This window comes from Ascaphus truei, chromosome 12, assembly GCF_040206685.1.
Source record: "Ascaphus truei isolate aAscTru1 chromosome 12, aAscTru1.hap1, whole genome shotgun sequence".
Lineage (NCBI taxonomy): Eukaryota > Metazoa > Chordata > Amphibia > Anura > Ascaphidae > Ascaphus > Ascaphus truei.
The window spans coordinates 45,473,109-45,498,408 of record NC_134494.1 but is presented as its reverse complement, the minus strand read 5'-3'; the positions used below and the strand labels follow the sequence as shown (position 1 = coordinate 45,498,408).

The window sequence follows — 25,300 nt, the reverse complement described above, 5'->3', positions numbered from 1 at the left end:
TAAATCTTGGGATTTTATGACGCTTTGTGGCTGAGGTTATGCATGGCGTTGTCCGGCTAACCGAAAGCTGCAGAGTCAGTTATGCGAGAATAAGCCTTACTCTCAATTTCCCCACAGCAATAAGTGGTTATAAGTCACTTCCTGATACAAACTCAAGTCTCGGTGCTGTCAATTAAATTGTTGTGCCCTTGACAAGAGGCTGTAAAAATGGATCTGATACCTTATGAATTTTACCTGAATGAATCCCCGTGTGGGATAGTTGAATCATGCTAACACCAGCTTATTACATGTATACAAATCACCATCCAGGAACTTGCAAGTGCTTACAAAAATAAGAATATTATTAATTGCTCACAGTGAAGTTTAAATTTCTAAAACGTGTACATCCATTATAATATAAAGTGATCAACACTGGACAAAGGCCATGAGAGAGAAAGAATTAGAAAAGAAGCCCAAACAGCCAGACCCCTCCTCCAGTTTAAAGAATGCGAGAGACACAATCAAGACATGAAAATTAACTAGCTCCGTAGTCCAAATTAGGTCCAAAAGCAGGTTAGTATAGAATGGGGGAAGAGAAGGATATTTTAAAACTAAGTTTGCAGGATCAAACTGTTCTGTTGTGGTTTTTTCATTATTATTTTTGTAAAGTTGGTTTGCTGGGAAAATATGAAAATATGCTTGTTTATTGTGCTTTGTTTCTGTCTGTGGGTAACCAGTAAGTATATTCAAACAAAGTAATTTTATTTTTTCTGATTAGGATATGTTTGGGAATTTAAAAAAAAAAGATGCTGGTAAAAGTTCACAATTAAAATGTTAAAACTATATGTCAAGAATGTATTTGCCCCTTTATAATGTCCCATTGTTTTATTTCTGGGATGCCATGAAAAATTTAGTTTGCATTAGGGCTGTGGAAGAAGCTCCATTTTTTACACGTTGAACTGACTATATGTAGCAGTGTACATTACAAAACCAGCAGTTAATATTATTTGGAATAATACTGAATGCCACATACACATACTTCAGTCTGACTTTTTGAGACTCGAAAACTGGATTTCCCAAAACAAACAGTTTTTAAACACTGACAAGACTGTAACAATGGTATTTGGGACCAAGGCTACATTTTTAAAGCTTCCAGTGATGGAGCTCCAGATCAGAACAAATACTAACACCACCCTAACTCCTATTACTAATTTTAAATACCTGGGTATATGGTTTGACTCCCACTTAACATTCGGGTTGCACATTGATACCCTGACATCCAAAACCTATGCCAAACTAGGTGTACTTTACAGGAACAAATCCTCCCTAAGTCTGCTGGTCAGAAAGCATATCGCTCAACAGATGTTAATGCCAATTATCGACTATCGAGACATAGTATATGGCTCGGCACCCCAAACCCACCTTAGCAAACTTCACACCCTCTACAATTGAATATGCGGTTTTGTTCTCCAATGCAACTACAACACACATCACTGCGAAATGCTCAAAGAACTAGATTGGTCATCACTTGAGTGTAGGCGCAAAGTTCACCTTTCCTGTCTTGCCTTCAAATACTTTCTGGGCAAGCTACCCGTCTATCTGAACAAGCTCCTCACCCCTACCACATGCAGCACTTATCATCTGAGATCAGACTCCAAAAGACTGTTCATGGTCCCAAGGCTCAACAAAGTATCCGGCCGCTCCTCCTTCTCTTACCGTGCACCCCAAAACTGGAACAACCTACCAGAGACTCTCACATCCACCACCAGTTTAAGTTCTTTCCAAACTAAGGCTGTCTCACATTTTAATCTGGTCTGTAACTGTTACAGTACATAAGCCTATAATATATATTTTCTTTAACTGTGCATACAATGTCTTGTATATAATGTATACCCTGTTCATTTATGTAACTGTATTTGTAACCATGTATTATTTGTCTTAACTCTATGCCCAGGACCTACTTGAAAACGAGAGGTAACTCTCAATGTATTACTTCCTGGTAAAACATTTTATAAATAAATAAAAATAAATAGGACCCAAGGTCATTTGGCGCAACACCCAGGCTGGATGTGTGCCCGAATGAGCAAGCTAAGAAAATTATTTTTAATCAAATAGAATAATGCTGAGTGTCTTTCTGTTAAGCACTGTCCGCAGATGTGCTCGGCGCTTCACAAAGAAATGACAGTACAGGAAATTGGTTTGTAGTCCTATACAAAATCATTTGTCTACTATAAACGTAACTGAACATGTGGATGATTTAAATGTTAGCCTCTCCGTCTCTGGTGGCATGTAAAACAGACTCTGTAGCTCTACTTAATGTACTAGCTACCAAAGGACATAAAGTGAATCGACAAAAGCTGCTAATATGTCAACCCAAAGTACTTTATCTTGGCCAGATTCTATTACAAGGCAAAAGGTCCACTAACCCTGACAGAATCACACTTATTCAAAATACACCTAGACTGCAAACACAAAAAACAAGTACGGGGTTTTCTAGGAATGGCATGGTATTGCAGGCAATGGATACCACATTTCTCACACATTGCAGAGCCCTTACAGCAACTAACTCGTAAAGGGGTTACAGAACCAGTCCATTGGACTGAAGAAACAGAACTAGCTTTCTGTGCTCTAAAACAGTGCTTAATGTCAGCTCCTTCACTAGGTCTGCCTAATTACGCTTTATCATTTGCACTGTACTACCACGAAAACAAAGGACATGCGTCAGGAGTTTTAACACAAACTCATGGCAGCCAACAGCATCCTGTGGCCTATTATAGCACCAAGCTTGACGCAGCTGCACAGGCATTCCCGCCTTGCCTTCGTGCCATAGTGGCTGCTGCGGTCCCTGTTGACACTGCCCAACCTATTGTTCAGGGTCATATCCTACAGGTGCATGCACCCCATGCTGTATATACGTTACTATTATGTAGATCCACACAACTAACAAACTTACCAGATATGAAGTTATATTACCGACTGTATAACAGTCACAGACACCGTGACCACTGTTAGGGATAATCTATTTGAGATTCCTCTTGAGGAAGCAGACATGGAGATTTTTGTGGACGGATCATCATATATTGACACCACAGGCAAGCGATGTACCAGATATTCTGTAGTTAGCAAAACAGGCTTGTGTTTTAGCAGCAGGGGAAAAATGTCAACATTTACACAGACTAATTTTATTTATTTATTTATAAAATATTTTACCAGGAAGTAATACATTGAGAGTTACCTCTCGTTTTCAAGTATGTCCTGGGCACAGAGTAAGACAAATAATACATGTTTACAAATACAGTTACATAAATGAACAGGGTATACATTATATACAAGACATTGCGTGCACAGTTAAAGAAAATATATATTATGGGCGTATGAAACAGTTACAGACCAGATTAAAATGTGAGACAGCCTTAGATTTGAAAGAACTTAAACTGGTGGTGGATGTGAGAGTCTCTGGTAGGTTGTTCCAGTTTTGGGGTGCACGGTAAGAGAAGGAGGAACGGCCGGATACTTTGTTGAGCCTTGGGACCCTGAACAGTCTTTTGGAGTCTGATCTCAGGTGATGAGTGCTGCAAGTGGTAGGGGTGAGGAGCTTGTTCAGATAGCTGGGTAGCTTGCCCATGAAGAATTTATAGGCAAGACAGGAAAGGTGAACTTTGCGCCTAGACTCTACTGATGACCAATCTAGTTCTTTGAGCATTTCGCAGTGATGTGTGTTGTAGTTGCATTGGAGAACAAAACGACAAATTGAATTGTAGAGGGTGTCAAGTTTGCTAAGGTGGGTTTGAGGTGCCGAGCCATATACTATGTCTCCATAGTCAATAATTGGCATTAGCATCTGCTGTGCGATACACTTTCTGACCAGGAGACTTAGGGAGGATTTGTTCCTGTAAAGTACCCCTAGTTTGGCATAGGTCTTGGTTGTCAGGGTATCAATGTGCATCCCGAATGTTAAGTGGGAGTCAAACCATAAGCCCAGGTATTTAAAACTAGTAACAGGAGTTAGGGTGGTGTTGGCGTTGGTTCTAATCTGGAGCTCATGATAATGATATGCTTTTGGAGTTGTACATGGCTTAGGGGATTTATTACAGCAGCAGGTTCACCAATTCATAACGCTGCTACACTATCAATATGTTTTGGTTGTTTTTTGCATGTTCTCAGGATGGGTTGAAGCATACCATTGTCAGCATGTGGATGCGCGCTCAGTGGATAAAAAGGTACTACATGAGTTCATTCCCAGATATGGAATTCCTCAGCATATTTTTTAAGACCAAGGCACACATTTCACTGCCGCTATAGTCCAGGACCTGGCTAAGGTTCTAGGTGTTATCTATCATTTGCACTGCCCTTACCATCCTCAAACCGCAGGGAAAGTTGAGAGAACTGATGGGGTCCTAAAGAACAAAATCAGCTAAATTTGCCCTGAGACATAGTTGCAATGGCCAGCTGTGTTACAATTGTGCTCATGTCAATCAGAAGCACTCCACAAGGCAAGACTAAATTAACCCCACATGAAAATTTAACGGGTAGGCCAATTATTAGTGCCGGCACATTAGCATTAATGATGCATGATCATGCTCATACTAATAACGTAATCAGTGTGTATTGTGTGAGATTAATTAAATCTCTTAGGTCTCTCCACTCACAGGTACAAGCTGTACAGTTTACCAAGGAGAACACAAAGCAGCAGCATCTCCAGGAAGGCGATTGGGTAATGGTCAAGCATTTCCTACGCAAGAACGCTCTTCATCCCAGACTGAAAGGCCCATTTCAAGTAATACTCACCAGCAATACAGCACTTAAAGTGGCAGAGATCTCTTCCTGGATCCACGTGAAGCTTGTCCCAGCACCAACCCACAGCCGCATCAAGTTAACGTTTTGAAGTGCAAAATAAACCCCTGGCTGTTTAACCCCAAGGTAATAAGACTCCAGGCAAGGTCCGGTTTTATCCGAACAATTATTTTTTCTTTCTTACAGGACTCAATAATATTTTTTTCTTATTCTTTAGAGTGTTTAAGTCAGAATTTAGGATGTATGCACAATTGGGCCTGCGTAACCAACAGAGAGATGACAAAATTGTAGTGGGAATGCTCTGCGGAGCATTGTCATTAATACTATTTTTTCTGTGGTCCCCATACATCGCATATACCTATCACCATGTCCCAGGTAACACTACAGTAAGCACCATCTCACCCACCAACATCACATCCACCAACATCACATCCACCAACATCACAAAGTCCATAGTTACACTCCGAGATAGACGAGACCTACATTTAACCCCTTGGGAAAGAGGCAACACGTTTGTGGATACATGCAGAACTATATACAATAAATCTGAGGTAAATGAATCCTGCTGGGTGTGTGGATACAAACCACATACACAAATAACCCCATGGGTAGGAATACCTTACACCGATGCTGAATTTAGAGAAGGGAACATCAATTTGAATTTGTTTACAGGAAACCTTTCTAAACTTTTAAACCGAATTCCACTGGTAAATGAGGTTCGAGTAGGTGGATTTTACATGAATTACACTGGGAATAACACTAAATGTATGGGTCAGGTGCCTCCACCAACCAATGAAACCTGTGTAAAAATGTATTTACAGCCTTGAGCTAAATATTTACAGGGAGGATGTAGCCTTAATTTTACAGTTTTAATTAGTATATTACAAAATGCTTGCAAAGATTCTACTTTACCCCGCGGAGTCTATTGGCTCTGTGGTAGGTGGTCCTACAGAGTCTTGCCATGTGGATGGACAGGATCTTGTTACTTAGGAAAAGTGGTCCCTGCTTTTACAATTACCAACGAATTACCTACAGGCCGTCTCAGAAAAAAGAGAGAAACACCCAATACTTCAGGGCTGAAAAGTAGTTTATGGAAAGAACAGTTTTGTTCTAGTTTATTTCCAGATGTAGGGGTTGGGTTACTATATGACAGGCTCAATATACTAGCAGATGTATTAGATGAGGTTCTTAATCACACAACTACAGCCATTGCATCCCTAAACCAAGAACATGGTTACATTAGGCTTATGGCCCTACAAAACAGAATGGCTTTAGACTATGTTTTAGCCTCAAAAGGAGGTATATGTGCCCTAATTAAAGAACAATGCTGTGTTTTCATCCAAGATCAGAGTGGCAAAGTACAGCATGAACTGCACAAAATAGAAGAGATTCAAGAAAGATTTAGAAAGGGAGGTGACACAGAATGGGATCCTTTGGGGCTTGGCGGATGGCTTGGATCACTGGGAGCAAAACTGATGAATGCCTTGCTGTATGTGTGACTGGTACTTGTTGTCTTATATGTTTATGCCACTTGCTGCAAAGATATGATCCACAAATGTGCTATCCCCTCTTCTGATCTGATGCCACTCTTTGCAGATGCTAGCAGCAGCAGTCCCCTGAAGAAAGAAGATGCCAATGACAGTGATCTAACTTTGGAAGACATTCTGGCCGCAGTGCCATACGAGACTATGGCTGCAAAGGCCAAGCGCCCCATTCCTCTGGTGTATACCAACGAGCACTATCAGATGATGGAGCACCCCAAAATGCAATGTGTGTCTCCCTATGTGTCTCTGGGCTAACATCATACCACTGATTCTCAAAAATAATATTTTAAGAATAAAAAGGGGGGAACTGAGAAAGTCACTGAGAAAGTGAGTGATAGGGGGGGAGGGGGTTCTCAAGTAAACAGCACTAAGCAGCCATTTTGTTAAGCATCCATCTTTGTTGCCTGATTTTGGCAGCCATCTTATCCTGTCTGATTCTTGTCTATGTCTGTCATCCATTTTGATGTGTTTTCTGTGTGTATCTGCTTGGAAGCTTGAAATGGAAGCTTTGGTCTGAAAGAATGTTTTCGCTCTCAGCAAATTTGTTGATGCTAGCCATAGCCAGTTGCAAAACAACCTTGAGGTAGTGATAGGCTGCTGTGTAGCTAGGATTAGAGATAGCAGTCACTTATCACATTTAAAGAGGTAGAAACAGAGACAGAGGCTGGGCCTCACGGTCAATGTACCCCACAAGAAATGCATAAACACAGGAGACCCTGGATGCTGCGTATATGGGGGAAAGGTTACGAGCTTGCATAATGATTTTCGCTGACTCTCATATTCATTTTTGTTATTGTTATTACATTTTTGTTATTTCTATGACGTACAAACCACCCCATACAGGGGGCGTGAACTTTGTATTAGGGTATAAATATATCGTGTATGCCGTATACCTGTCAGAGGGCTTTCTTTATAAGTGGTCTCCTGTGTGCACCTGTACACCAATAAACTCACTTGTTATTCTGTGACTTGTACTCTAACCTTGTATTTTTTATCCACGCTTTCACACTGTCATGGTACCTTTTGAAACGGCTGGATACATTGTGAGTGTCCAAACCTGTCATGATATTTCTGCAATGTTCTCCTCTGCTTTGTTTTAGACATCTTTTTGTTCGTCCCACATATTATTTTTTACATTGGCATAATAACAAGTAAATAACTCATTCACTATCACAGGTGATACACTTGTTTATTTTAAAGGTTTCTTTTGTATGTTCTGATTTAAATTCTTTGTTGCTGCTTCCAAAGTTACAATATTTGCACTTCCCACACCACAAATCCTGGATTGCGGTTTTTCTGCAACCAGCTCTCACCTGGTTCTCCTACGTTTGGAATGCTGGAAACTATTGTTTTCTTAATATTTGCAGCCCTTGTGTATATAATTTTTGGCCTTTCAGAAATGTGTAATTTTAAAAGGGGATCTTGTTGTAAAATATGATGGACCATGTGACTGCGTAATGCTAAAGACCCCAACAGTAGGATAAATGAATGAATGAATTAGATATACATATAATTGACATGAAAAAATACTCTTTCGTAGCTTCCAAGATCATTTTGAAGCTTATTAAACAAGCAAGTACAAAAAGATGTGAGAGCAACCAGTTACAGGGAGGAGAGCAACATATTGAGGAACATATTGAGGAAACATTTTGGAAGCTATGATAGAGTATTTTTTCCTGTCAATTATATGTATATCTGTTATACATTTTGTTATGTTTTAACAGCTGGATGTAGTAGCTAAGGTTATATAGTGGATATAGGTGCTAAGCAACCATGGGCATATATGTATGGGGGAACCTTTCTAGACAAATAACATCTTATCATCACATTATATTAGGTTTCTCCACTCAATTTCATGTTCTTTGCTTGCCATTCTATATCCACTCTATTTACTCACCATCATCAGCTCCCTAAACAAATCAGGATGTTGGTTTGACTATACATATGTCAAGTGATAGTTTTTATTTACCCCTTCTGGTTGATTAACATCATTTAGAAGAGATTAAGACAGCGGGGTTCTACAAATATGTTTTCTTTGTTAATATTTATGTTAAGTTTATTGATTTTAATAATGTTCTGTGTTTGTATTTCACAGCACACTATGTGTTCACCCTCTGTGCTGCGCATAATTCTGCGCTCTGGCTTTTCATTCTCCCACCCCACACTTGGGGTATTCTGTGAGCCTCTGACGCAACGGTTGGTATTGCGCAAGCGCACTCCGCCGATGGTCCGGAGCTCACTGTGTCTGCTCCCACTGCAGGGAGGGACTAGTGTCTTGCAGAGCGCAGTTGCGCGCACTTAGAGCCCCAGAGAGATATACAGTTAGGGCCATTTGACGACGCGCTCTCCCCACGCCCCATGGCCTCCATTGACATTGAGGACTCTCCCTCAGTTGATTACTGTGCAAGCGCGCACTACTGGGGGTTGCTAGACCACGCATGTCTCCGGATTGGTTGTTGGGGGCGGAGTTAGTCACTGTCGTCTCTGTGTCTGAATATACTGATTAGATGTATACACATCAGAAGACCATTAGCAATCAAAGTGGGTGGATCACATGTGAGCTGTGAGTATTGGCTGGTTATGTCAGTTTGTGTCTATATATATGTTAATAAAGTTGTGATATGTACATACCTTGAGAACGCGCTCTGTGAAGTGTGAAGCGTTGGTAGGACTCTCCATTGCCCTGTTTTTTCCATGACCAATAAATAATCTTTTTATGGGATACGCACCCTCCTTTCTACTTTTTTGATACTTACAGTAGTGCTCTTCCAGTTTTTCTCCTTCTGTAAAATATGATGATACTTTTTTAATATCTGTTCCATTTTCCTATAATCAGAATTGTATTGAGTAATGAAGCTAACTTAATTTTCTCTATAGTTTACAGGCATACCCCGCATTAACGTACGCAATGGGACCAGAGCATGTATGTAAAGCGAAAATGTACTTAAAGTGAAGCACTACCCTTTTTCCACTTATTTATTGTACTTGTACTTGTACATGTACTGTACAGTACATGTACTGTACTGCAATCGTCGTATGCGTGCATAACTGATGTAAATAACGCATTTGTAACAGGCTCTATAGTCTCCCCGCTTGCGCACAGCTTCGGTACAGGTAGGAAGCCGGTATTGCTGTTCAGGACGTGCTGACAGGCGCATGCGTGAGCTGCCGTTGGCCTATTGGGCGACATGTACTTACACGCGAGTGTACTTAAAGTGAGTGTCCTTAAAGCGGGGTATGCCTGTACATGTTTTCTTTGTATTCTAATAAACTATTTCTAGCAACATTTAAGGCTTCCCTCTGTGCTTCCTTTAAAAATATTTTGTTGTATTTTCTATCTTGAATTTTTTTTGTTAATAATTCTGACTGTTCCAGAAATGTTTCTTTATCCGTACATGTGCGTCTAATACGCTTATATTCCCGTTTGGGGATATTTTGAAGCGATCTTGAATGATGGTTGCTAGTGGAAAGAATGTAACTATTGCAATCAACCAGTTTATTATAAGTTTTTGTTTTAATTTGCCCATTTTCGATATATATGCACAGATCTAGGAATTCAATTTGTTCAAAACTATAATTGGTTGTAAATGTTAAATTCCATGTATTGTCATTAATGCTGGTCAAGAATAGTGCTAGACTTTCAATGCCCCCTCTCAAAATAAAAATGATATCATCTATAAATCTTCTCCAGAGCACAAGGCCTGTGGCCGCCACGCCACCCGTCCATATGGTATCTTCCTCACACCTTATCCATGAACAGGTTGGCGTAGCTGGGTGCAAACCTGGTACCCATTGCTGAACCAATTAACTGTAAATAATATTTGGTTTTAAATGTAAAATAATTATGTTGTAATATGAAACTAATACCATCCAAAATAAATCTAATTTGATCCTGATGCATGGTGTGATCCATGTCCAAAAAATATTTTATGGCTTCATAACCCTTGTCATGTTTTATATTCGTGTACAACGATGAAACATCCCACATGACAAGTATATCATTCTCTTTCCACTCTATGTCTTTAAGGATATTGATAATATGCATGCTATCTTTAATATGGGATTTTAAACCAGGTACATACTGCTGTAAAAAAAAAATCAATATACTGGGATAAATTTGAACTGATGCATTGATTCCCGAAATTATGGGGCGTCCTGGGAGGTTAGATGGGTCTTTGTGGACTTTGGGTAGAATATAAAATGCTGCTAAGTTGGATTGTCTATAAATAAAAAATGTAATTCCTCAGTTATTATACCCTTCTATTTACCATCAACCAGAAGTTCTTTTCATTACAATTGGAATTTCGATGTGGGATTGTATGTTAATATTTTATACGTTGTTTTATCTCCAGCAATGTATTTTTCCTGGTCCATTTCTAAATTCCATCCTAGAGGGATTAAACAATTATAATCCTGAATTGATAATAAATTTGGTCCCATGTACATTATATATGTGTTATTGCATTTGATCTATTTTTTTATATTGTCTAAATGTATTTCATGCACGTTAGATATTTTTAGGTTAGATGTGTCCATTTAAACATACCCTCAGAATTATCCCAGTCTTGTGAGTTAAACATTTGTCAATAAAGTTTTGTGTAGACATAGGGGGGATATATTGAGGGGGAACCATGGACATTTTATGCATACCCCTGACGAACAAAGAACCCTCATTCGAAAGGCATAGGGTGACGGAGGACCGGATAGTGAGTGACACCCAAATCGTAAGTGACGTGGGACGCCGGCTGGAATGGCGTTGGAGAAGTCGCGGTAACCGGGAGAGAGCATCACAAACAGACTGGTTCTTTTTTACTGTTTTTTACTCTGCTTATTTGGGAGGAAATACCCCTATGAGTAAATCTATCTTTTAAGAAGGAGCTCCGCTTTTTTGCCTGTCATTTTTTGGTGCTTTGCTGTGTGAGAGCGCTGTATACTGTGTGCATGCTCCTGTGTGCAGCGCTGTATACTGTGTACATGCTCCTGTGTGCAGCTCTGTATACTGTATACCTGCTCCTGTGTGCAGCTCTGTATACTGTGTACATGCTCCTGTGTGCAGTGCTGTATACTGTGTACCTGCTCTTGTGTGCAGTGCTGCATACTGTATACCTGCTCCTGTGTGCAGCTCTGTATACTGTATACCTGCTCCTGTGTGCAGCACTGTATACTGTATACCTGCTCCTGTGTGCAGCGCTGTATACTTGCTCCTGTGTGCAGCACTGTATACTGTACACCTGCTCCTGTGTGCACCAGCGCTGTATACTGTATACCTGCTCCTGTGTGCACCAGCTCTGTATACTGTATACCTGCTCCTGTGTGCAGCGCTGCATACTGTATACCTGCTCCTGTGTGCAGCGCTGTATGCTGTATACCTGCTCCTGTGTGCAGCGCTGTATGCTGTATACCTGCTCCTGTGTGCAGCGCTGTATGCTGTATACCTGCTCCTGTGTGCAGCGCTGTATGCTGTATACCTGCTCCTGGGTGCAGCGCTGTATACCTGCTCCTGTGTGCAGCGCTGTATGCTGTATACCTGCTCCTGTGTGCAGCGCTGTATACTGTATACCTGCTCCTGTGTGCAGCGCTGTATGCTGTATACCTGCTCCTGTGTGCAGCGCTGTATGCTGTATACCTGCTCCTGTGTGCAGCGCTGTATACCTGTTCCTGTGTGCATTTCTGTATACTGTATACCTGCTCCTGTGTGCAGCGCTGTATACTGTATACCTGCTCCTGTGTGCAGCGCTGTATACTGTATACCTGCTCCTGTGTGCAGCGCTCTACACCTGCTCCTGTGTGCAGCGCTGTATACCTGCTCCTGTGTGCAGCGCTGTATACTGTATACCTGCTCCTGTGTGCAGCGCTGTAAACTGTATACCTGCTCCTGTGTGCAGCGCTCTACACCTGCTCCTGTGTGCAGCGCTGTATACTGTGTACCTGCTCCTGTGTGCAGCGCTGTATGCTGTATACCTGCTCCTGTGTGCAGCGCTGTATACTGTATACCTGCTCCTGTGTGCAGCGCTGTATACTGTATACCTGCTCCTGTGTGCAGCTCTGTATACTGTATACCTGCTCCTGTGTGCAGCGCTGTATACTGTATACCTGCTCCTGTGTGCAGCGCTGTATACCTGCTCCTGTGTGCAGCGCTGTATATTGTATACCTGCTCCTGTGTGCAGCGCTGTATATTGTATACCTGCTCCAGTGTGCAGCGCTGTATAGCTGCTCCTGTGTGCAGCGCTGTATACTGTATACCTGCTCCTGGGTGCAGCGCTGTATACCTGCTCCTGTGTGCAGCGCTGTATGCTGTATACCTGCTCCTGTGTGCAGCGCTGTATACCTGTTCCTGTGTGCATCTCTGTATACTGTATACCTGCTCCTGTGTGCAGCGCTGTATACTGTATACCTGCTCCTGTGTGCAGCGCTGTATACTGTATACCTGCTCCTGTGTGCAGCGCTCTACACCTGCTCCTGTGTGCAGCGCTGTATACCTGCTCCTGTGTGCAGCGCTGTAAACTGTATACATGCTCCTGTGTGCAGCGCTCTACACCTGCTCCTGTGTGCAGCGCTGTATACTGTATACCTGCTCCTGTGTGCAGCGCTGTATACTGTATACCTGCTCCTGTGTGCAGCGCTGTATGCTGTATACCTGCTCCTGTGTGCAGCGCTGTAAACTGTATACCTGCTCCTGTGTGCAGCGCTCTACACCTGCTCCTGTGTGCAGCGCTGTATACTGTGTACCTGCTCCTGTGTGCAGCGCTGTATGCTGTATACCTGCTCCTGTGTGCAGCGCTGTATACTGTGTACCTGCTCCAGTGTGCAGCGCTGTATAGCTGCTCCTGTGTGCAGCGCTGTATACTGTATACCTGCTCCTGTGTGCAGCGCTGTATACTGTATACCTGCTCCTGTGTGCAGCTCTGTATACTGTACACCCGCTCCTGTGTGCAGCGCTGTATGCTGTATACCTGCTCCTGTGTGCAGCGCTGTATACTGTATACCCGCTCCTGTGTGCAGAGCTGTATACTGTATACCTGCTCCTGTGTGCAGCTCTGTATACTGTACACCCGCTCCTGTGTGCAGCGCTGTATGCTGTATACCTGCTCCTGTGTGCAGCGCTGTATACTGTATACCCGCTCCTGTGTGCAGAGCTGTATACTGTATACCTGCTCCTGTGTGCGGCTCTGTATACTGTATACCTGCTCCTGTGTGCAGCGCTGTATACTGTACACCTGCTCCTGTGTGCGGCGCTGTATACTGTATACATGCTCCTGTGTGCAGAGCTGTATACTGTATACCTGCTCCTGTGTGCGGCGCTGTATACTGTACACCTGCTCCTGTGTGCAGCGTTGTATACTGTACACCTGCTCCTGTGTGCAGCGCTGTATACTGTATACCTGCTCCTGTGTGCAGCGCTGTATACTGTATACCTTCTCCTGTGTGCAGCGCTGTATACTGTATACCTGCTCCTGTGTGCAGCTCTGTATACTGTATACCTGCTCCTGTGTGCAGCTCTGTATACTGTATACCTGCTCCTGTGTGCAGCGCTGTATACTGTATACCTGCTCCTGTGTGCAGCTCTGTATACTGTATACCTGCTCCTGTGTGCAGCGCTGTATACTGTACACCTGCTCCTGTGTGCAGCTCTGTATACTGTATACCTGCTCCTGTGTGCAGCGCTAGTAATTATATCTGAGATGAAGCAAAGAGGGGAACTGAACACAGTTTTTTTTTTTGCTCAAATAATGTCACCGCAGGTTTATTTTCCTATTATTATTATTATTATTATTATTATTATTATTATTATTATTATTAAGCACGTCTTCGTACACAGAGGATATTACGAGGAGTGCAATCCGTTTCTGTGCCCTCGAGGTACCGACATAGCAAATCATCGACAATAATGCCACATGAATCATTAGTTTACATGAAGATACAAGCAAGATAAGGATCGGTCAGGGAGACACCATGTCACCTAAGCTTCTCGCAGCAACACTACAAGAATTGTTTGAGACATTGGGAAGAAAAAGGAATCAAAATCAACGGTGACTTTTTGAGTCGCCTACAATTTGCAAACATTATTTCTGTCCGAACACCAGAAGACCTCCAGCAAGAACCCAGAGAACTCGCGGAAACGGGTAAGAAGGTGACCAGGGCACGTATAAATCTGTGCAGGTAATGTGATGGGCAACAAGAGCTTCAACCCCACAAAGACTGGAATAAACGGAACAGAACTAAATGTCGAAGACTAAGGCCGCGCTTATAGTCCCGGCGTCAAAACAAGTGTATTGAATCCATCGCGTGCGCCTATAGTAGGAGCGACGTGACGGCGCATCAGAGCGCCGGCTTGGTCGCGATCGCGGAAGTCAATGAAAATTGATTTTTCAGCGACCGCAGCGTGACGTCAGCGGACACGTGAGCGGTTCAGCCATTGAGGGCGAACAGCTCCCGGTCACGCCCCTGCCACGCCCCCCCAGTCCCCATTTCTTGCCTTTAACACTATAGGCAAAAATCGCTGCGACAACGGTGACGGATGACGTCACAACGTCGTGTCGCCGTAGCCAGCACTGTAGCAGCCTAAGGCTGCGTTTATAGTACTGGCTAATGAAACGGCGACGCTATCCGTGACGTCGCCGTAGCTAAAAGTTGCACGCTGATGTGCGAAGTCGCTTGCGGCAAGGGGCCATGTGATTGGCTGCTGGCAGTCACGTGGTGCAGCTGTCTCTGTAAATCTCAAATTCTTTTGACTACAGCGATTTTGGTAGCTGTGACGTCACACGTCGACGTCGCGCTCACTATGTCCAGTCGCTACTGACTAGATTGTGTTGCTTTGCGGCTGCAAGCGGTCGCCGTCGCTGTAGCCAGTAATATAAACGCAGCCTTAGTCTGCCTTGGCCGGCAGATATTATCGGTTAGGGACCTTATGAATGAAATCAATAAGAGAATGAAGATGGGATGGAGGACATTCAGAAGGGAACCTTACCCTGTCACTGTCCCCTCTGCTCTTTCCCTCTCCCTGTCCCCTCTGCTCTCTCTCCCTGTCTCTGTCCCCTCTGCTCTCTCCCTGTCCCCTCTGCTCTCTCCCTGTCCCCTCTGCTCTCTCCCTGTCTCTGTCCCCTCTGCTCTCTCCCTGTCCCCTCTGCTCTCTCTCCCTGTCACTGTCCCCTCTGCTCTCTCCCTCTCCCTGTCCCCTCTGCACTCTCTCCCTGTCACTGTCCCCTCTGCTCTCTCCCTCTCCCTGTCCCCTCTGCTCTCTCCCTGTCCCCTCTGCTCTCTCTCCCTGTCTCTGTCCCCTCTGCTCTCTCTCCCTGTCTCTGTCCCCTCTGCTTCCTCTCCCTGTCACTGTCCCCTCTGCTCTCTCTCCCTGTCACTGTCCCCTCTGCTCTCTCTCCCTGTCCCCTCTGCTCTCTCTCCCTGTCCCCTCTGCTCTCTCTCCCTGTCCCCTCTGCTCTCTCTCCCTGTCCCCTCTGCTCTCTCTCCCTGTCCCCTCTGCTCTCTCTCCCTGTCCCCTCTGCTCTCTCTCCCTGTCCCCTCTCCTCTCTGTCCCTGTCCCATTTGATCTCTCTCGTTGTCTCTGACCCCTCTGCTCTCTCTCCCTTTCTCTGTCCCCTCTGCTTCCTCTATCTCCCTATGTCTGTCCCCTTTGCTCCCTCTCCGTCTCTATCCCCTCTTCTCCTTCTCCCTGCCTCTGTCCCCTCTGCTCTCTCGCCCTCTCCCTGTCTATGTCCCCCCTGCTCTCTCACCTCTCTCTTTATATGTCCCCTCTCCCTGTCCCCTCTGCTCTCTCCCTGTCTCTTTCCCATCTGCTCCCTCTCCCTGTCCATGCCCCCTTTGCTCCTTCTTGCTATCTATGGCCATTCCTCCATATACTGTGAAGCTGCTTCCCTGCTCTGGGGAAGATTTTTGTCCCATTCAGTTGAATAGAGCTGATCTCTTCTCCAGTCGATAAACAGCTTCACAACCTTCTCACTAGGGACCTGAGTCTCTCGTCCTTCTCTGTGCTGCACACAGTAGGATGCAGGGGAGAAGTTTAAGGAGTGTCCCTGTTATTAATAGTACAAGGACCCTCCTTGTTGTATAGTGTCAGGCTGATACTATAATGGGATGAATTCCAACCCAAGCGACCTGCTGTATCCTGCACATGTGTGAGAGGAGGGAGGTGCCCAGGTGTCATCCGTCTATAAATTCAACACATCTGTGACTATGGACTAATATGTCACATCAGTACTCACACTGGATGATCAGTACTCACAGTGGTTCACCAGTACTCACAGTGTATCATGGCCAGCAGCTGTATCTATATTCCCCATCAGCAGAAGGGCACGGAGGAGACCCATGGACCTGAGGTAAGGCTCAAGGAGGTGATGGAGCAGGAGATCTATATGGAAAGAAGACACCTTCAAATGGTTATTGTTATTATAAGTAGGAATTTAGACCAGGGTAATGCAGTTGATGTGGTCTACTTAGATTTTGCAAAGGCTTTTGATACGGTTTCACACAAGAGGTTAATGTATAAAATAAAGCAAATTGGACTCAGTAAAAATATATGCACCTGGATTGAAAACTGGTTGAATAATAGGCAACAGAGGGTTGTCATAAATTGAACTTTTTCAGGTTGGGCTAAAGTCGTGAGTAGAGTACCTCAGGGATCGGTACTGGGACCCCTGCTTTTTAACTTGTTTATTAATGACCTTGAGGTTCGCATCGAGAGCAAAGTCTCCATCTTTGCTGATGATACTAAATTGTGTAAGGTAGTAGAATCAGAGCAGGATGTAATTTCTCTCCAGAAGGACTTGGAGAGACTGGAAACGTGGGCAGGTAAATGGCAGATGAGATTTAATACAGATAAATATAAGGTTATTAATTTAGGAAACAAGAATAAACAGGTGACTTACAAATTAAATGGGGATAAATTAGGGGAATCCTTGATGGAGAAGGATTTAAGAGTGCTTGTAGACAGCAGGCTTAGCAATAGTGCCCAAAGTCATGCAGTAGCTGCAAAGGCAAACAAGATCTTATCTTGCATTAAACGGGCAATGGATGGAAGGGAAGTAAACATAATTATAAAGCATTAGTAAGACCACACCTTGAATATGGAGTACAATTGTGGGCACCATTCCTTAGAAAATACATTATGGAACTAGAGAGAGTGCAGAGAAGAGCCACCAAATAAATAAAGGGGATGGACAATCTAACTTATGAGAAGAGGCTAGCTAAATTAGATTTATTTACATTAGAAAAGAGGCGTCTAAGAGGGGATATGATAACTTTATACAAATATATTTGGGGACAGTACAAGGAGCTTTCAAAATAACTATTCATCCCAAGGGCAGTACTAAGGACTCGGGGGCATCCCTTTATGTTGGAAGAAAGGAGATTTCACCAGCAACAAAGGAAAGGGTTCTTTACAGTAAGGGCAGTTACAGTGTGGGATTCATTACCCATGGAGACTGTGAAGGCAGATACAATAGATATGTTCAACAAAAGGTTGGACATCTTTTTTCAACCTCATCTACTATGTAACTACTGTATGTAACTATTACTGTTTGTATTACTTGTTTATCAATGAATATACAGTAATAATCAATGATACGTGACATACATAATACATTATATATAGGGCGTTTCATTTGCAAAGTGCTTTACTTTATTACTCTAGAGATGCTCAGCCATCCGTTGGGTAGGAAAGCTGCCTTTATACTGCAAAGCATGATTCCCAATTCTACTCTACTCTCTCTCTCTCTCTCTCTCTCTCTCTCTCTCTCTCTCTCTCTCTCTCTCTCTCTCTCTCTCTCTCTCTCTCTCTCTCTCTCTCTCTCTCTCTCTCTTCTCTCTCTCTCTTCTTTCTCTCTCTCTTTCTCTCACTCCGTCTTTATCTCTCTCACTCTCTCTGTAACCCTCACCCCCTCTCTATCTTCTCCCTCTCTCTCACCTTCCCCCCCCCTCTCTCTCTCTCACTAAATGAGCTCAGATAGATGTTGGGGTAGTTCCTTGCTGGGATATGTTTAAGCAGGAAGCCCTTCCGTGTAACACACAGCTGACTAGTTTATTTCAGTATATCTGTGTGTCTCATTTACTTATAATATAATACACTGGAGGTGACATCTTTAATGAGCCCGTGGTGACAGCTCGCTGATCTGGGATGTGGGGAACATATGGCAGATCTAGTTTTTGCTAATGGACTTTTCTTTATATGGGAATCAGCGGTGGATCTGTGCTGTTACTCGGGGGGAAATTGTGCTATAAATCTCTAATGATCTAATCAGACACAGGGACGCTGCTTAAGGTCCTTTGACCACTGATAAGAATGATTGACAGGTGGGTCAGCGTGATGTCACTCAGAGAAGTGTAACGCTCCAACATACGATAAAACTGGTTCTCTTCCTGTCATGTAGCCGCATTATACCGTAAACCTCCGAAAAATGTGTCCAAGGAGCTTTGCCGTCACTGAAAACATTAACTGCATTTAAGTGCGGTGCCATGACATGTTAGTGACAGTGTGTGTGACAGGTTCCATGTTAGTACCATGACATGTTAGTGACACTGTGTGTGACAGGTCCCATGTTAGTATCATGACATGTTAGTGACACGGTGTGTGACAGGTTCCATGTTAGTACCATGACATGTTAGTGACACGGTGTGTGTGACAGGTTACATGTTAGTACCATGAGATGATAGTGACACTGTGTGTGTGACAGGTCCCATGTTAGTACCATGACATGTTAGTGACACTGTGTGTGACAGGTCCCATGTTAGTACCATGAGATGTTAGTGACACTGTGTATAAGTGAATATTTCACTTGTTCACACCTGGGTGGTTTCAGGTTAGTTTAATGACAGATTATATACGACAGTGTTACTATATATTGTTAATTCCTCTGGAAATCTGGAGAGTTGTGTGTTAAACCCATCGAGCCAAATGGGCCATTAATACTTTGCAAACAAAGCATTGCTCAACTTGTGACAGCGCAAATTCCTCAGCGGGATTACAGCGAGAAATGAGAAGGGCGTCAGCTTCTACTCTCAGGCATAATGGACCTGGTATGTATCTCAACTTTGTTCTTTCTCGTGGGCTCATGGAAATGTTACTCTCTCTATCCACTACAAACTCCTTCCTCCTGGCCCACACCCAACATCACCATACACCCTGGATTACTCAAAAGCCTTGCACTATCTACTGAATGTTGGGGGAAAACTCTAAAAACCAGCACACCAACCACTGCTCACTCTAATGGCAAAACCCACAAATTTACAACTTGCAAACAACTACTCAAATTTCTACTCATACTATTACTCACTTTAGCAGGTGATATTGAACCTAACCCAGGTCTTCCCTTTTCAGCTCTGTCCCATGCCCCTGAGAATACCACCTTTAAATTCCAAAAAGGTCCATATAAATATCCGGAGCCTGCTGCCCAAACTGGATGAACTAAGAGCATGGTGCCTTATGCATAAACCCAAAGCCATCGTTCTTACAGAAACATGGCTAACCCCTAAAGCTCCCGATGCAAATATCGCCATTCGGGGATGTGACGGGAGCTTTGTGACAGGCTATTAATAATACACCAAAAATATTATAGATATATAACTGGGTTGAACTGGGACGAGACTTAGATATGATAAAATATAATTTATTCCTTGATAAAGGTGAACACACAAGATGTACAAATAACAGGCAAAATATAGACACTTACTTAAAGATTATGACAAGAAAGCCATCAGAATACAGGATGGGCCATTTCTTCCATATTTCAGTTGGCATCACAGCAAGACTGGCAGCTCATGAAGACTTTGCATGAAGACTTTGCATGAAGACAATAGCCATAGGCTGAGCCTGGTTCTTATACAATTATTTCCCTTTGAACACAACCTAAACCCAGCCCATCTCATAAATCAGTGGTGAAGTTGACAGTTTTCCTCAGAGTAAAACTCCTCCCACCCCACGACGTTTAAAAACTGCTTTTCCCTATCTAAATAACTTCATAACTTCAGTTCAGTTATACTTACTGGCACGCGAGACATATTAATGCATTCCGTCACGCATGACGCTCCCAATGAGACTACATATTACCGTGTAATATTAAAATTAAGAGAGATATTAATATCTGGCTCTTAGTATCTGTTAGATATCAAGTGTTTAGAATCATTAGTTGGGGCTCGGTCCCACGAATACACATATGTAAATTTTAGCACGTTCAGCCGAGGACATCTCATAATATTCTTATATTTAATAAGGTCACCCATTCTGATATCCCCTTGGTAACCGCACCCTTAGCCCCCATCAAAGAATCCTTTGAAGCAGGGACCCCTGGGTAGTGGACATTTGTCACCTGGTGTTAGATTACACACTCAATGCCCCAGACCTCTTGTCCTAGCTGTCTCCCAGCAATATTCCCTTGGCCTGCAAATTAGGTATTAACATACTGTTCACCAAAACCCCCTTGTGTACTTTTTCACACCCAACTTCAATCAAGCCTTTTGAAGTCCAGATTTTCTGAAAAGACACACTACAGTTGTATTTTCTTAAACTGTAGCTTATTAACCCCTTAAGCCCCAGTGTGTGTGGTGCAGACACTAGCCCAGAAACAATACATTTTTTACAGGGGAATAAGCATTTGGATATTGCAGCGAGGTAAAAACACATTACTGGACCTCAGTCCAGTTAACCCCTTGCTTCCCAGGTGAGGGTAGAGGGTGGCCAATTGGGGTGTAACCCCTTTAATCCCGGGCCAAATCCTCTCGACCGTCACAGGGGATACTCCATTTCTAGGAGAGATAGGTCAAAGAGAGGAGGAGGGGTATTATTTTATATTGCAGACACCTTACAATTTAAATTGTTAAATTGCCCCCCAAGCCCACCCTCTTTTGAAATCCTAGTTGGCAGAATCTGCCTCCCCTTCTTTAAGCCCATATTGGTTGCTGGCATCTACCGCCCCCCCTAAAGCCCCTCTACAATCCCTGACTGATATCACCCAGTTTCTTGGCTCCATTTCCTCTCTGAATGAGAAGAGTGAGCTGCTAGTTCTTGGGGATTTCAACTTCAATTGGCTCGACCCTATAAACCACAAAATCCAGATACAAATCAAGTCGCTTAACCTATCGCAACTCATTTCGCAACCCACACGGACAAATCGCAAATCGCACAACCATTCCTTGCTAGACTGGATTCTCTCCTCAAACCCCAGCAGAATCCAATCCTCTGGCATCCTTCCTGACATTTTCAGTGACCATGCAATAGTGTACAGTGTAAGGAAAATTAAACCGCCCCAATCAAGCCCTAAAGTTCTCCTCACTAGGTAATTTAGAAATTTTAACCCACAACAGTTTCTGGATGACCTTACCAACTGCCCTTGGTACAGAATCGGTTTAATTCCCGACCCCGATTCTGCGCTCGACTATTTTCAGTGCGCGTTCTTAAAACTCTGTGATACCCATGCTCCACTATGCAGAATAAGGGTACGGGGGGCCCACCATCCATGGGTTACAACTGACGGTGACTGGAGGGACCTCACGGTGACAGGAGGGGCCTCACAGTGACAGGAAGGGCCACACAGTGACGGGAGGGGCCTCACGGTGACAGGAGGAACCTCACGGTTACAGGAGGGGCCTCACGGTGACAGGAGGGGCCTCACAATGACAAGAGGGGCCTCACGGTGACAGGAGGGGCCTCACAGTGACAGGAGGGGCCTCACAGTGACAGTAGGGGCCTCACAGTGACAGGAGGGCCTCACAGTGACAGGAGGGGCATCACGGTGACGGGAGGGGCATCACGGTGACGGGAGGGGCATCACGGTGACAGGAGGGGCCTGACGGTGACAGGAGGGGCCTGACGGTGACAGGAGGGGCCTCACGGTGACTGGAGGGGCAATCAGGTGACAGGAGGGGCCTCACAGTGACAGGAGGGGCCTCACGGTGACAGGAGGGGCCTCACGGGGACAGGAGGGGCCTCACGGTGACAGGAGGGGCATCACGGTGTCAGGAGGGGCCTCACAGTGACAGGAGGGGCCTCACAGTGACAGGAGGAGCCTCACGGTGACAGGAGGGGCCTCACGGTGACAGGAGGGGCCTCACAGAGACAGGAGGGGCCTGACGGTGACAGGAGGGGCCTCACAATGACAAGAGGGGCCTCACGGTGACAGGAGGGGCCTTACAGTGACAGTAGGGGCCTCACAGTGACAGGAGGGGTCTCACAGTGACCTCACGGTGATGGGAGAGGCCTCACGGTGACGGGAGGGGCCTCACGGTGACGGGAGGGGCATCACGGTGACGGGAGGGGCATCACGGTGACAGGAGGGGCATCACGGTGACGGGAGGGGCCTGACGGTGACAGGGGGGCCTGACGGTGACAGGAGGGGCCTGACGGTGACAGGAGGGGCCTCACGGTGACTGGAGGGGCAATCAGGTGACAGGAGGGGCCTCACAGTGACAGGAGGGGCCTCACAGTGACAGGAGGGGCCTCACGGGGACAGGAGGGGCCTCACGGGGACAGGAGGGGCCTCACGGTGACAGGAGGGGCCTCACGGTGACAGGAGGGGCCTCACAGTGTCAGGAGGGGCCTCACAGTGACAGGAGGGGCCTCACAGTGACAGGATGGGCCTCACGGTGACAGGAGTGGCCTCACGGTGACAGGAGGGGCCTCACGGTGACAGGAGGGGCCTCACAGTGACAGGAGGGGCTAAGTGCAGCTTTCCGCCGTAACGAGGCCTTGCGTTAATTTATGCAAAGAGTCGTTCCCTGTGACAGCGCCGATCCCCACAGCGCCGGTATGGTTACCGCAGTGACGCGTTAGGTCAGAGCTGAAGGTGGCGTTACTCACACCCAGACCCAGATATATGGGTTTTGCTGGAAGGGAAGAGAGCGCGACAGAGAGAGATGTGTTACCCCGGGGAAAATAAGGTTCGTTGACAGCACTGAGTGACGAGACCTCTGGGCCCCAGAACGTTAGCGTTGTGGTGTAAGAATAACGGCAGTATTGTTATGTTATAAGAACACTGACGGGTTTCTCTCTCCGCAGCAAGATGTCCTGACCACTGCAGCTGGGATTCCAATCGGAGAGGCGCTGAGTGTGATGACCGTGGGCCCCCGGGGGCCCCTGCTCATGCAGGATGTCATCTTCACAGAGACAATGGCTCATTTCAGCCGGGAACGGATCCCTGAGAGGGTGGTGCATGCCAAGGGGGCCGGTGAGATGCGCCAATGGTTATATATATATATGTAAGGCCCCAACCCCCACCGAGTCTCCACGATGTTGTAGGGAGTGGGACAACAGGATAGTCTTTTCTGGATGGGTCAGCGCCTCCATCCTGCGGGGCTCTGCCAGGTGCAGGGATTCCTCCCCACAGGACCCGTCGGAAAATATAAGCACAGGCCAGCAATGGTACAACTGCATTTATTGGTGGACCGGCGCATACTCCATATTCCTCTCATGCAAGAGAGGTGCGTTCCCGGAACCCCTTCTCCCTCCGGGTCACTGCCACCTCGCAGCTTGCACACCTTCCAGTGGTCAGAGCTAGGCTCGCAGGGCCAGAAAGGGAGCCAGGGGGGTCCCACTCCTAAACTCCAGTAACTGGGCGGTACCACGGGAGTGCTAGCAGCTGGAACCCGCAACAAAATACAGTAACATCCTCGTAATGAGGTTCACATGCTGGCCCATGGGAGGGGTGTTTAACCCCAGCACTGCCTGCTCTTACTCTAGAGCCAGGAATACATAGCCTGGGGCATATGGCTACATATATATATAATTATATATATGGGAGAAGCTTCTTGCGACCTTGGGCAAGTCACTTTATCTCCCTGTGCCTCAGGCACCAGAAGCATATAGAGTGTAAGCTCTGTGGGGCAGGCAAGGTGTATGTAACACTCCTATGTGCTGCGTACCGTGCGCTATACTGTCACTGTGACGCGCTGTGAGTCCCATTTGGAGAAAAGCGCTATATGAAATATCAGGCCGGGTATTTAAGGCAACACACCGGGTTTTTTCCGCAGCTTCAGCACAGGTGGCTCAGACTTTGATTAAGCCGCCTGTGCTGAAGCTGGGATATCCTGAAGACCTGACCTGTTGGTGGGGGGGCCGTGAGGAGCTGAGCCCCCCTTCTCTGTGCTGTGGTACTGATTCCCTGTCGTGATTGAAATGAATGCGATCCACTTAGAATTTCTTATTTACCGTTCTGCTGACAGCCTTTAGTGGCACCGAATAATCTGCGGGACTGGATCACATCACACAGGAGACCCGGGGTCAGTTTGGTGACAGCGAGATGTGTAATGTGTGGGGCTGGGCGAATCCATACAAATCCGTTTCCTGGATTCTCTCGCATACACCCCCCTCCCACCCCCCCTCCAAAATCCGTTTCGCGGTGCAAAGTCCACAAACGGATTTTGGCGGTTTTAATTTGCGCGGATTCACCGGAATGCCATTGGATACAACCCGTGGACGGAATTGCAGAATCCAATCCGAGGATCCGAGGAACGTATTGGCAATAATAATAATAATAAAAAATACGCAAAACGCCCTTTTTGAGATCGATCCGCTGCAGATCCAAATCCGGAAAAAAAATAATTCGCCCGGCGCTAGTAATGTGTTGCAGGATCTTTGGGTAAAAAAAAGTACATCAAAGTTAAGGAATCGGTTAATTTAGTGAGGTCCCCCTGGGGGTTATTGTGATGTGCTTTCTGTTAGGATTATATAACAAGAAACAAAGAAGTCCAGAGCAACATCCAATGTGACAAAAATACACAGTGAAATACCTATATATCTCTTGAAAAAGGGTAATTTAGTTAACCCTTTGGCCAAAGCACATAAGCCTGCGAGCCACTTCCAGGCATGACCCATTCGCAGGTCCTAACACTAACTGATTAAAATTCTTATTTACTTCTATAATTAGAGGAAGAATGGTCCTGGCATTGAACCTGTATATCTCTTGAAAAATGGTCATTTAGTTAACCCTTTGGCCAAAGCGTGTATGCCTGCGAGCCACTTCAAGAAATATACTTTCACAAG

At 45.1% G+C, this 25,300-nt stretch overlaps 1 protein-coding gene across 3 annotated transcripts in view; it reads left to right on the top strand.

Moving 5' to 3' along the window:
• The window catches only part of LOC142464213 (catalase-like), a 204,931-nt gene that overhangs the window by 128,262 nt on the left and 51,369 nt on the right, over nt 1-25,300 (top strand). Inside the window, exons 1-2 of one of the 3 annotated variants that reach the window (XM_075567578.1) lie at nt 16,500-16,649; nt 23,318-23,486. The exons of 1 other annotated variant lie outside the window; for it this stretch is intronic. In XM_075567578.1, the coding sequence (XP_075423693.1) occupies nt 16,584-16,649; nt 23,318-23,486 (235 nt within the window). In that variant the 5' untranslated portion in view covers nt 16,500-16,583. Of the gene's footprint in view, nt 1-16,499; nt 16,650-19,115; nt 19,345-23,317; nt 23,487-25,300 lie in introns of those variants that run through there. One more of the 3 variants, XM_075567580.1, reaches the window with a different exon arrangement.